Raw genomic sequence first — 14,428 nt, 5'->3', positions numbered from 1 at the left:
TTGCAAATTGCAACAGCATGCAGACTGTACTATGTCACACTGTACTATGTCAGACTGTACTATGTCACACTGTACTATGTCACACTATACTATGTCAGACTGCACTAGGTCACACTGTACTATGTCACACTGTACTATGTCAGACTGTACTATGTCAGACTGTACTCTGTCAGACTGTACTATGTCACACTGTACTATGTCAGACTGTACTATGTCAGACAGTACAGTAGTTGCAAATGTGTAAGTAAACAAGTGGACAGCACAGCTCATTGTTAAACCTTTAATAAAGAGCTATTCCTAATGATTAATTTTGTATTTACTAACACATTTGAACACAGAAACAAAGTATTGAACATTGGCACAGTTGTATATCAGTAATGCATCTCAGGGTATTGTTTGGATTCAGATGTGAGGGTTTTAACATACCTTCTGTATCAACAAGCAAAAGGTGATGGCACAGTTATTCAATGGAGAATTATGTGGAGCTGAAATGTGCATTCAAAGAGACAATATCTCTATTTGTTTAGATTTATTCAGATGCTACTGTCATCAATGGTGGTCTCTGAAAACAACAAATACTATTTCAAGCTGGTTGATGTTTTGTTGTAACCCACCTTTCATGGACACCTGCTCTTTGCAAGGACCACTTAGCAGCCTAACAAGTGGATGATTTCAAACTAGGATGAAGCAGAATAGAACATCTTCTTCATAGCAATGAAAATGCTGATGTCACTTGAGCGACAACACAAATATATCTTTGGGGAAAAGACAAAGGTTTCACATCACGTGTCTCTTTTTTTGTTCTGAGCTAATAAATATCTTCAAGGCCGAGTCCTCTGGTGTGTGGGAGTCAAACTATAATACAAAGACGTGGATGTCAGTCATCTTCTGGGACAGGCAGTCTTCCATGACACTTCTTCACTGTTCTTTAGACCAAAGTCCCTATTGGTCTGAAGTTTCCAACAATCCTTAAGACAAAAGAAAAAGTGTCCTACGGTGAAATCCACTTCTGCTCTGCTGGAAACTACCGTGTGACCTGGAAACAAAGTGAAAGGAGAGAAGTGTTAGTTGTCATAAACAGTCCATCAATTACACAATAAAGCCTTTCAATCAAAGTGAAAGTAAATACCACCTCCTTCAAATGGGGGCTGAGTATACTGATTGTGTTGACTTTGTTTTGTTGTCATTTGGTTTTTGCCAGCACTCTTTAATCTGAAGGCACTGGAGGACAAGAACATACTATTTATGTGGTCCACAGTATCCCTTCAATACATGAGAGAATACCACTGTTAGTGTGGGATAGATTTCTTAGTCACAACCACAGGTCTAGGGAGCGCTACTGTCACACAAACATTCCATCATTTATAAACACCCGCATTTTTTCCAACTCAACTTTGGTCTGTCCCACTGTTTAATAAAGTCCTGACACCACATTTTTTAAGTGTTTTATTATTGTTCTATGGGACAATGCACATTAATCAATATACCCAATGTAAACATGCCAGATGCAGGTTATCCCTACAGGTTGATGCTCCATCCAACAAGTCCATAACAGGTTGATGCTCCATCCAACAAGTCCATAACAGGTTGATGCTCCATCCAACAAGTCCATAACAGGTTGATGCTCCATCCAACAAGTCCATAACAGGTTGAGGCTCCATCCAACAAGTCCATAACAGGTTGATGCTCCATCCAACAAGTCCATAACAGGTTGATGCTCCATCCAACAAGTCCATAACAGGTTGATGCTCCATCCAACAAGTCCATAACAGGTTGATGCTCCATCCAACAAGTCCATAACAGGTTGATGCTCCATCCAACAAGTCCATAACAGGTTGATGCTCCATCCAACAAGTCCATAACAGGTTGATGCTCCATCTAACAAGTCCATAAAAGGTTGATGCTCCACCTAACAAGTCCATAAAAGGTTGATGCTCCACCTAACAAGTCCATAACAAGTCCAGTTAGACACCAACATCAGACATAAACTGTGCAATAAAACTCACAGAATCAGATGTAAAAAATACTAATAAAACAAAATAGAGAGCCATTTAAATAGTAGGTTGACCTTAACTCAGATGAAGAATAAAGTCACCATAGTACTGTTATATGGACACATGCTATAGTGCTAAAGTGTTGCATACGATAAGTGTGCTGAAGGAAGAACACACTTGGCTTAAAGTGATGACATGATTGCACATGACCCTGTTGCACAACCAGCTAGCATTAACAGATGTGTTTGCACATAGTCATGTTGCACAACCAGCTAGCATTAACAGATGTGTTTGCACATAGCCATGTTGCACAACCAGCTAGCATTAACAGATGTGTTTGCACATGAACAACTGCACCAACAAAGCACACATAAGTGTAACCATGTATGAAATATTGGACAAAATAAGAATACATAACTTAGAATAGAAATATAAAACTATTGAGAGCCATTGAAACTAATGGCAAGTATCCATCCATCTATCCATCCATCCATCCATCTATCCATCCATCCATCCATCCATCCATCCATCCATCCATCCATCTTCTTCTGCTTATTGAAGGTCAGGTCATGGGGGCAACAGTCCGAGCAGAGAAGTCCAGAATTCTCTCTCCCCAGCTCCTTGGTCCAGCCCTTCCCGGGTGATCTGGAGGTGTTCTCAGGCCAGCTGGGAGACTTAGTCTCTCCACGGTGTCCCGGGTCTTCCCCGTGGCCTCCTACCAGTCAGACATGCCATAAAACCTCTCCAGGGATAAGTCTGGGGGGCAACCTGACCAGCGACCCGGCCCACCTCTTCTGACTGTTCTCTATGTGGCGGAGCAGCAGCTTGACTCCGAGCTCCTCCCAAATGACGGAGTTTCTCAGCCTCTCTAAGGGAGAGACCCTCCACCTCATTTCATCTTCTCCTCCGCAGAACCCAAAACTCATGACCACAGGTGAGGATAGGATTGTAGTTCACAGGTGAAGATAGGATTGTAGATCACAGGTGAGGATAGGATTGTAGATCATGGGTGAGGGTGGGATTGTAGATCACATATGAGGATAGCATTGTAGTTCACAGGTGAGGATAGGATTGTAGATCACGGGTGAGGGTAGGATTGTAGATCACAGGTGAAGATAGGATTGTAGATCACAGGTGAGGATAGGATTTTAGATCACAGGTGAGGGTAGGATTGTAGATCACAGGTGAAAATAGGATTGTAGATCACAGGTGAGGATAGGATTTTAGATCACAGGTGAGGATAGAATTGTAGATCACAGGTGAGGATAGGATTGTAGATCACAGGTGATGATAGGATTGTAGTTCACAGGTGAGGGTAGGATTGTAGATCACAGGTGAGGATAGGATTGTAGATACCAGGTGAGGATAGGATTGTAGATCAAAGGTGAGGATAGGATGTTAGATCACAGGTGAGGATAGGATTGTAGATCACAGGTGAGAATAGAATTGTAGATCACAGGTGAGGATAGGATTGTAGATCACGGGTGAGGGTAGGATTGTAGATCACAGGTGAAGATAGGATTGTAGATCACAGGTGAGGATAGGATTTTAGATCACAGGTGAGGATAGAATTGTAGATCACAGGTGAGGATAGGATTGTAGATCACAGGTGATGATAGGATTGTAGATCACAGGTGAGGGTAGGATTGTAGATCACATGTGAGGATAGGATTGTAGATCACAGGTGAGGATAGGATTGTAGATCACAGGTGAGGATAGGATTTTAGATCACAGGTGAGGATAGGATTTTAGATCACAGGTGAGGATAGGATTGTAGATCACAGGTGATGATAGGATTGTAGTTCACAGGTGAGGGTAGGATTGTAGATCACATGTGAGGATAGGATTGTAGATCACAGGTGAGGATAGAATTGTAGATCACAGGTGAGGATAGGATTGTAGTTCACAGGTGAGGGTAGGATTGTAGATCACAGGTGAGGATAGGATTGTAGATCACAGGTGAGTATAGGATTGTAGATCATGGGTGAGGGTAGGATTGTAGATCACAGGTGAGGGTAGGATTGTAGATCACAGTTGAGGATAGGATTGTAGATCACAGGTGAGGTTAGGATTGTAGATCACAGGTGAGGATAGGATTGTAGATCCCCCGGCTCAGCTCCTCCTTCACCACCACAGACCCATCTTTGTTTAGACCCCAAACAATCTTTTTTTCCCCAGACAGCCACCATCATTACAAACTTCTTCAGAAATACAATAATTGATCCATTATTTCTGATTGGAATATTTGATGGTTTTAATGCAGCTACACAACAATGGCTGTGGTAATAAGACATGTTGTCTTCACTGCCAACACAACAATGGCTATGGTGAGGTAAGACATGTTGTTTTCACTGCCAACACAACAATGGCTATGGTAATAAGACATGTTGTCTTCACTGTCAACACAACAATGGCTATGGTGAGGTAAGACATGTTGTCTTCACTGCCAACACAACAATGGCTATGGTGAGGTAAGACATGTTGTCTTCACTGCCAACACAACAATGGCTATGGTGAGGTATCCAATCCAATCCAATCCACTTTATTTATATAGCACATTTAAACAACAAAATGTTTCCAAAGTGCTGCACAACAATATTAAACACAATTAAAAACAATATAAAATAAATGTGATTAAAAACAATTTCAAAGGGTAAAACCAATTAAAACAGTAAATAGAAAGCAAAAGCAAAATTTTAAAAACACAGAGGACAACAGAGGACCACACAACTCACGTAGTGTTAAAAGCCAGAGAATAAAAGTGGGTCTTAAGACGAGACTTAAAACACTCCACTGTGGGAGCAGTTCGAGCAGGTAAGACATGTTGTCTTCACTGCCAACACAACAATGGCTATGGTGAGGTAAGACATGTTGTCTTAAGTTTAGTGTGTTAAGTCTTAAGTTTAGTGTTAAGTTTGTGTCTCCGCCTTGTGCGCGCCTTTTTTTGTTCTTTTTATAGTGAAAGATTAAAAAGGTGTTTACCTTCAAGCCATGTCCAGTCAAGTGGATTTGCACTGCGGGAAAACATTCTTCTCAGCGAGCTGCGAAAGCCTCGCAGCAAGCTGCACCAAAGTCCAAGTCGTGACAATTCATTTTTAAAATCAGATTAATCACACTCTTGAGCTCTGATTAATCATGACTGTGAGGAGGCGTGGCCGGCTGACCATCAGCGAGGCGGAGCACGCCACGGCCGACTACGAGATGGCAGCAAGGAGGCGTGGCCGGCGGACAAGCAGCGAGGCGGGATCGTCTCCGAAATGGACGTCAGGTGCGTGGATGGCCCAGCTGGGCACAATTCTGTAATCCCTGTCACTGTTTAAAGGGCAGCAGCAGAGGAGGACGGGAGAAAGAGGCGGAAAACCAGCGCATGCAAAGCGAGAGCGACTGAGAGCCAGAAGCAGGCGACGTGAGGCTGAAAAGCAAACGGAAGAGCGAGCAGTGGGAGGCGGAACTGAAAAGCGACCCGACGACAAAAGACTGAGGTTTATTGAAATAAGAAAGCGAAGTCACAAAACTGTTCGCCGTCATGTCTATCTTTAGTGGTCAGTGGAACACGGAGGAAAGAGTCATGTCACAATGACTAATCACACTCTTGAGCTGTGATTATTCATGACTAATCACACTCTTGAGCTGTGATTAAACATGACTAATCACACTCTTGAGCTGTGATTATTCATGACTAATCACACTCTTGAGCTGTGATTATTCATGACTAATCACACTCTTGAGCTATGATTAAACATGTCTAATCACACTCTTGAGCTGTGATTAAACATGTCTAATCACACTCTTGAGCTGTGATTATTCATGACTAATCACACTCTTGAGCTGTGATTATTAATGACTAATCACACTCTTGAGCTGTGATTAAACATGACTAATCACACTCTTGAGCTGTGATTATTAATGACTAATCACACTCTTGAGCTGTGATTAAACATGACTAATCACACTCTTGAGCTGTGATTATTCATGACTAATCACACTCTTGAGCTGTGATTAAACATGTCTAATCACACTCTTGAGCTGTGATTAAACATGTCTAATCACACTCTTGAGCTGTGATTATTCATGACTAATCACACTCTTGAGCTGTGATTATTAATGACTAATCACACTCTTGAGCTGTGATTAAACATGACTAATCACACTCTTGAGCTGTGATTATTAATGACTAATCACACTCTTGAGCTGTGATTAAACATGACTAATCACACTCTTGAGCTGTGATTATTCATGACTAATCACACTCTTGAGCTGTGATTAAACATGACTACCGTATTTTCCGCACCATAAGGCGCCCTGGGTTATAAGCCGCGCCTTCAATGAACGGCATATTTCAAAACTTTGTCCACCTATAAGACGCCCCGTGTTATAAGTCGCATCTAACTGCGCTAAAGGAATGTCAAAAAAACAGTCAGATAGGTCAGTCAAACTTTAATAATATATTAAAAACCAGCGTGATGTGGGCGCGCACAGAGTCGTATATCAACATGGACGGAGCTGCGTGAAAAAAGCCACCCGGCCTCTTCGCGTAAACTTACCTTAACCACTCGCTCATCTTTTCTTCATCCATCCCTTCGAGTTAGCTTTTATGATGACGCCGGCTGGAAAGGTCTCTTTTGGCAAGGTCTTCCTTTTGAATATCACCATGGGTGGAAGTTTCTGGCCATTAGCATGGCAAGCTAGAACCACAGTGAAGGATGACTTCTCATTCCCTGTGGTGCGAATATTCACCGTACGTGCTCCCGTTGTATCCACAGTGCGGTTCACAGGAATATCAAAAGTCAGTGGAACCTCGTCCATGTTGATAATGTTCTCTGGCCGGATCTTTTTTTCAGCTATCTTGTTTTTACAATATGCACGGAAAGTAGCCAGCTTTTCTTGAAAGTCTTTAGGCAGTTGCTGTGAAATAGTCCGTGTGCGGATGGAGAGATTGCGTCTTTTCATGAACCGGATCCCTGTCGCTTAGTAGGAGCCATTTTGTGGTCTTTACAGATGTAAACACACAAAGGAAATGAAACGTACGGTAATATCCGCGCGCTTCTTCTTCTTCTACGCGGGCGGGTGGTTGCTTACAGTAGAAGAAGAAGCGCTTCCTGTTCTATGGGGGCGGGTGCTTACCTTGGCGGTTGCTTGTGTAGAAGAAGAAGCACTTCCTCTTCTACGGGGAAAAAAGATGGCGGCTGTTTACCGTAGTTGCGAGACCGAAACTTTATGAAAATGAATCTTAATATTAATCCATATATAAAGCGCACCGGGTTATAAGGCTTTTGAGAAAATTTGTGGTTTTTAGGTGCGCCTTATAGTGCGGAAAATACGGTAATCACACTCTTGAGCTGTGATTATTCATGACTAATCACACTCTTGAGCTGTGATTAAACATGACTAATAACACTCTTGAGCTGTGATTATTCATGACAAATCACACTCTTGAGCTGTGATTAAACATGACTAATCACACTCTTGAGCTGTGATTATTCATGACTAATCACACTCTTGAGCTGTGATTATTCATGACAAATCACACTCTTGAGCTGTGATTAAACATGACTAATCACACTCTTGAGCTGTGATTATTCATGACTAATCACACTCTTGAGCTGTGATTAAACATGACTAATCACACTCTTGAGCTGTGATTATTCATGACTAAGCACACTCTTGAGCTGTGATTAAACATGACTAATCACACTCTTGAGCTGTGATTATTCATGACTAATCACACTCTTGATGTGTGATTAAACATGACTAATCACACTCTTGAGCTGTGATTATTCATGACTAATCACACTCTTGAGCTGTGATTAAACATGACTAATCACACTCTTGAGCTGTGATTATTCATGACTAATCACACTCTTGAGCTGTGGTTAAACATGACTAATCACACTCTTGAGCTGTGATTATTCATGACTAATCACACTCTTGAGCTGTGATTAAACATGACTAATCACACTCTTGAGCTGTGATTATTCATGACTAATCACACTCTTGAGCTGTGATTAAACATGACTAATCACACTCTTGAGCTGTGATTATTCATGACTAATCACACTCTTGAGCTGTGATTAAACATGACTAATCACACTATTGAGCTGTGATTAATCATGACTAATCACAGGTTGCTACTCACTTGCACATCTAAAATGAGCTGAAGAAAAGACCCCAACATTTAGACACAAATGCAATGTTGTTGTCAAAATGTAATCAAAGCACATTTTTAAATTTTTACTTAACTGCAAGTCACTAATTTTCTTGAAACTTAGTGACACATATAGTAAGTATTGTGTGCACCTTTTCAAAGTATATTTGGGAATATAGCCAACAAAGTACAGATAGTAAACACAGCCATAAACATTTACTCTTCCTTTAAAAAAGAAAAAGGCACATTATAAAAATATATTGTACATGAATTAAAAATAAGAGGAGTCAAAAACATCTTCAATAGATGATATTGTCCACCATGTCAGTTGTTTCAAATGCGTACAGTAGATACTAAGTGAATGTGTACAGTAGATACTAGGTGAATGTGTACAGTAGATACTAAGTGAATGTGTACAGTAGATACTAGGTGAATGTGTACAGTAGATACTAAGTGAATGTGTACAGTAGATACTAAGTGAATATATGCAGTAGATACTAAGTAAATGTGTACAGTAGATATTAAGTGAATGTGTACAGTAGATATTAAGTGAATGTGTACAGTAGATATTAAGTAAATGTGTACAGTAGATATTACGTGAATGTGTACAGTAGATATTAAGTGAATGTGTACAGTAGATACTAAGTAAATGTGTACAGTAGATATTAAGTGAATGTGTACAGTAGATATTAAGTGAATGTGTACAGTAGATATTAAGTGAATGTGTACAGTAGATATTAAGTAAATGTGTACAGTAGATATTACATGAATGTGTACAGTAGATATTAAGTGAATGTGTACAGTAGATATTAAGTGAATGTGTACAGTAGATATTAAGTAAATGTGTACAGTAGATATTACGTGAATGTGTACAGTAGATATTAAGTGAATGTGTACAGTAGATATTACGTGAATGTGTACAGTAGATATTAAGTGAATGTGTACAGTAGATATTAAGTAAATGTGTACAGTAGATATTACGTGAATGTGTACAGTAGATATTAAGTGAATGTGTACAGTAGATATTAAGTAAATGTGTACAGTAGATATTACGTGAATGTGTACAGTAGATATTAAGTGAATGTGTACAGTAGATATTACGTGAATGTGTACAGTAGATATTAAGTGAATGTGTACAGTAGATATTACGTGAATGTGTACAGTAGATACTAAGTAAATGTGTACAGTAGATACTAAGTTATGTCTGACAGCTGAAGGAACTTTATTTACCATGGAAATTTCAGAGACTAAGATTTGTGTGAGAATTGTCTAGATTGCATCACCAGACATGCTAATGTTAGCCAAGTTAGCTCATGTGTGTTGAAGAGACTAAAATAAAGGAGTTGTGTATGAATCAAGCTCAGCTTCCTCAGCCTACGTAGAGTCACCAGAGAATGGCAACGTTTGGGTCCCAGATACGTTTCATTTGTCGCACGGAGGCAGCTTTTTTCAAAGTTTCAAACCTTACAAGAACTCTTCGATGCAGTTTGTAAGCTGCAGTCCAAGAAAAGAAACACAGACACAGCAATTCATTGATGATGGTCAAGTTAATGTGTTCATTTTCATTCATCACGTCCACTGATTGACTTACTAGTAGTCCTGCACTTGTATATATCAATAAATGTTGTCATTCATCATGAATGTTGTCATTCATCAGGTCCACTGATTGACTTACTACTAGTCATACACTTGTGTATGTCTATAAATGTTGTCATTCATCAGGTCCACTGATTGACTTACTACTTTCAGCACAGTCCTAAAATGTTTATAAAAAATATTTTTAATGCCTTTGGACATGAAAGTCAATGTAAACATTTAGGACCTTAATTTTCACAAAATTCACTTATTGCTTTTGAATTCCCCGTGGAAACCCTGCATGTGCTTTGCTTTAAGATGCTATTTTAAACTTGTTGACCCCAAGAGGGACAAGCGGTAGAAAATGGATCGATGATAAAGTTTGTTGCTACAATGCCAACACATGACCTCAGTTTTATCCAAAGTTCCATGGGAGTGTTTGAAGTGAAATTGGCCGCCTGTCATTTCTAATCTTTGTGTGACAATAGACTTCCTGCATGGTCAGAACAATTGGTGTGATTATTTTCATTTGTTTATGATAACGTGAACACAAAACATATTAATCACATGCATTAACGATGACACACCTACTTTCAATCCATCATGTAAACACACAAGGCACCAACTTGCGTGATTATTGGTCTCTATCTGCATCTTGGGTAACCAAGCTCCTCTTAAAGGTGTATCGTGCTGGACTCCACCGTGACCCACAACCACCATCCTTCAATGCCCTGCGTCCTGTGGTCCCACTGAGCACACATCATTGTCTGCTGGATTCCTGCAATTTCACAGACTTTGTGGATTGCTTTGAATTTCACTGTGAAAAGTGGCAACTATCATGAATTACTTGTGGGAGGAACATTCACATCAACCCTTGGACCCAAAATGGCCGTTACACGTGTTCCTTAAGATGATTTCTCAGTTTGAAATCTTGTCAGGGAGTGGTTTTTATATTTTTAATAACATTCTCATGTGCTTTTGATAACAACATTGTCACAAGAACATCTGAAAAACAATACACACAAAGAACTCTTTGAGACCCACGGACTTTCATTCCTACCATTTTTAAACAGACTGTGATCCTGGTATTTTCTTGTCATGAAGTCACTTCTTACTGATTGAAAAACTAGAAAAGGTGTACTTGTGCCACACAACCAGCAGGTACATCTACTGTATGTACATCCAACTATAGAACACTAACATCTACTGTATGTACGTCCAACTATAGAACACTATCATCTACTGTATGTACATCCAACTATAGAACACTGACATCTACTGTATGTACGTCCTACTATAGAACACTGACATCTACTGTATGTACATCCAACTATAGAACACTAGCATCTACTGTATGTACGTCCTACTATAGAACACTAACATCTACTGTATGTACGTCCAACTATAGAACACTAACATCTACTGTATGTACATCCAACTATAGAACACTATCATCTACTGTATGTACGTCCAACTATAGAACACTGACATCTACTGTATGTACGTCCAACTATAGAACACTGACATCTACTGTATGTACATCCAACTATAGAACACTAACATCTACTGTATGTACGTCCAACTATAGTACACTATCATCTACTGTATGTACGTCCAACTATAGAACACTGACATCTACTGTATGTACGTCCAACTATAGAACACTAGCATCTACTGTATGTACGTCCAACTATAGAACACTGACATCTACTGTATGTACGTCATACTATAGAACACTAACATCTACTGTATGTACGTCCAACTATAGAACACTGACATCTACTGTATGTACGTCCAACTATAGAACACTGACATCTACTATATGTACGTCCTACTATAGAACACTGACATCTACTGTATGTACGTCCAACTATAGAACACTGACATCTACTGTATGTACGTCCAACTATAGAACACTAGCATCTACTGTATGTACGTCCAACTATAGAACACTGACATCTACTGTATGTACGTCCTACTATAGAACACTAACATCTACTGTATGTACATCCTACTTTAGAACACTAACATCTACTGTGTGTACGTCCAACTATAGAACACTAGCATCTACTGTATGTACGTCCAACTATAGAACACTGACATCTACTGTATGTACGTCCAACTATAGAACACTAGCATCTACTGTATGTACGTCCAACTATAGAACACTGACATCTACTGTATGTACGTCCTACTATAGAACACTGACATCTACTGTATGTACGTCCTACTATAGAACACTGACATCTACTGTATGTACGTCCAACTATAGAACACTGACATCTACTGTATGTACGTCCTACTATAGAACACTAGCATCTACTGTATTAACGTCCAACTATAGAACCCTAACATCTACTGTATGTACGTCCTACTATAGAACACAAACATCTACTGTATGTATGTCCAACTATAGATGCAGATGTTCGGGTGCAGATGTTCGGGTGCAGATATTTGGGTGCAGATGTTTGAGTGCAGATGTTTGGGTGCAGATGTTTGGGTGCAGATGTTTGGGTTCAGATATTCGAGTGCAGATGTTTGGGTGCAGGTGTTTGGGTGCAGAAGTTTGGGTGCAGATGTTCGGGTGCAGAAGTTCGGGTGCAGACGTTCGGGTGCAGATGTTCAGGTGCAGAAGTTTGGGTGCAGAAGTTCGGGTCCAGATGTTTGGGTACAGGTGTTTGAGTGCAGATGTTCGGGTGCAGATGTTTGTGTGCAGATGTTTGAGTGCAGATGTTTGGGTACAGATGTTCGGGTGCAGATGTTCGGGTGCAGATGTTAGGGTGCAGATGTTTGGGTGCAGATGTTTGGGTGCAGATGTTTGGGTGCAGGTATTCGGGTGCAGATGTTTGGGTTCAGATATTCGAGTGCAGATTTTCAGGTGCAGAAATCCGGGTGCAGAAGTTCGGGTGCAGATGTTTGGGTGCAGATGTTCGGGTGCAGATGTTCGAGTGCAGATGTTTGGGTGCAGATCATTGTGTTCACACGTGCAGGACTTTAGGTGTGAAGTTTCCTGGTCTGATCACCCCCTCAGATCCAGATCAGCTTTGTGGTGGTGGTGCCTTCTTCTACGTGTGGGAGAGCCTGAATTATTAACCCGACTAAAATAAAAGAGTGTAGACATGAATTATGGAGGAGGTGGCTGGGCGAGGGGGTGGTACAGAGTAACGGATGGAGACCAGCAGCCCGGACCTTCATCTCTTCAAGCAGCCTGATGCTTCTGTTTAGGAAGCTTCCTGGTCTCATTTATTGCTCAACATTTATTTTTCCATTGTTTGCAGGCTAGAATGTTTGTGATTGGATCCAAAATGACACCAACCTTGGTGGTCTTGACTTTGTTGCCCCTACTGCAGCTCCATCCTTTGAGGTCTGGCAGCACTTTGCACTCCTCAGCGTCCATGCAGGGATGCATCTGGCACCACCACTTTTGGGCCACCAGGGATGCTGCACAAAAAACAACATCATCAACATCTTGACAAGTCTGAACTGGAACAACAAGTCTTAGACTTTGACTTAGACAAACTTTATTGATCCACAAGAGAAATTGTTTAACTTAAGCTCACACACACACTTAAATGTGTGTGTGTGCGTACGCAAGTGTGGGTGTGTGTGTGTGTTTGTGTATGTGTGTGCATACGTGTGTGTGTGCATATGTGTGCGTATGTGTGTGTCTGTGTGTGTGTGTGTGTGTGTGTGTGTGTGTGTGTGTGTGTGTGTGTGTGTGTGTGTGTGTGTGTGCAATGTGTGTGTGTGTGTGTGTGTGTGTGTGTGTGTGTGTGTGTGTGTGTGTGTGTGTGTGTGTGTGTGTGTGTGATGGGGATGTGGGTCATTAGGATATTGTCTTTAAGTCTATAAATCACTTTATGTTGCATTTTTTTATGTACGAAAAACGCTTTATTAATAAAGTTTGATTAATTGTTGATTTTCTCTCTCTGGCTCTTAACGAAGGCAGACATTTGTCCTTGCCTCTCTCTTATCTCCCTGCTTTTGCTTATTTTTTCTTTGTTTGGGCCTTTTTTTGCGTTGCTCTCTAAAATCTAAAAACCATGGAATTGATCAACTTACCTGTCAACAAAATTGACAAGATCTTCTCGGCAAGAAGTTTGGGTTTGGGGGAACCTGCCTGTCCTGATAGAACAATGTTGATGGACACGTGGTGGACTCTTGGCAGAAATGAGCTGCCACATGCCTTGTGATTGGAGGATGTAGACCACCTCTACCTATTTGGAATCATGACAACATTTCCTGATTGGGGGAAGCCTTGACCTGGTGTATTCACACTTTGGTACGTTTCTGGCAGCCATTGTTGGTAACCTAAAGCTGCCACCAATGATAGAAGAATGGGCAGGACTCAGACTTTTGTGAATTTTGCACTAAATCTTGGAGAAGCTGTCTGCTCTGCCAACTATGATGAATTTGAGGATCTGAAATGGACAATTACAGTGAAATGTTTGTTTTCACTTGCTCAAACTTCTAATCTGGATTGTTTTCCTTGTTTGGAAGGACCTGGCAAGGATTCTAAGACTCCCTTAAGACGACAGTTAAGAGAACACGCTACAAACTCCTTCCCTGCCTTTCAGGGACACACACCCATTGAATATTGACTTCTGTTGCACCGACTGGCTGTGTTATCACTCAGTCTGTCAGCACCAAGGTCCAGGACCAACACCGACTGGCTGTGTTATCATTCACTATGCCTGCACCAAGGTCCAGGACC

General features: G+C 40.8%; 1 protein-coding gene across 1 annotated transcript in view; it reads right to left on the bottom strand.

Moving 5' to 3' along the window:
- Window positions 1-308: 308 nt before the first annotated feature.
- The window catches only part of tafa3a (TAFA chemokine like family member 3a), a 140,614-nt gene continuing 126,494 nt past the window's right edge, over window positions 309-14,428 (bottom strand). Inside the window, exons 4-5 of the mRNA XM_061936863.1 lie at window positions 13,031-13,155; window positions 309-1,036 (exon numbers count right to left, since the gene is read on the bottom strand). Of these exons, the coding sequence (XP_061792847.1) occupies window positions 1,025-1,036; window positions 13,031-13,155 (137 nt within the window). The 3' untranslated portion in view covers window positions 309-1,024. The remainder of the gene's footprint in view (window positions 1,037-13,030; window positions 13,156-14,428) is intronic.

This window comes from Nerophis lumbriciformis, linkage group LG03, assembly GCF_033978685.3.
Source record: "Nerophis lumbriciformis linkage group LG03, RoL_Nlum_v2.1, whole genome shotgun sequence".
NCBI classification, from domain to species: Eukaryota; Metazoa; Chordata; class Actinopteri; order Syngnathiformes; family Syngnathidae; genus Nerophis; species Nerophis lumbriciformis.
The sequence above is the reverse complement of the archived record's forward strand: the minus strand, read 5'-3'. Positions and strand labels throughout refer to the sequence as shown.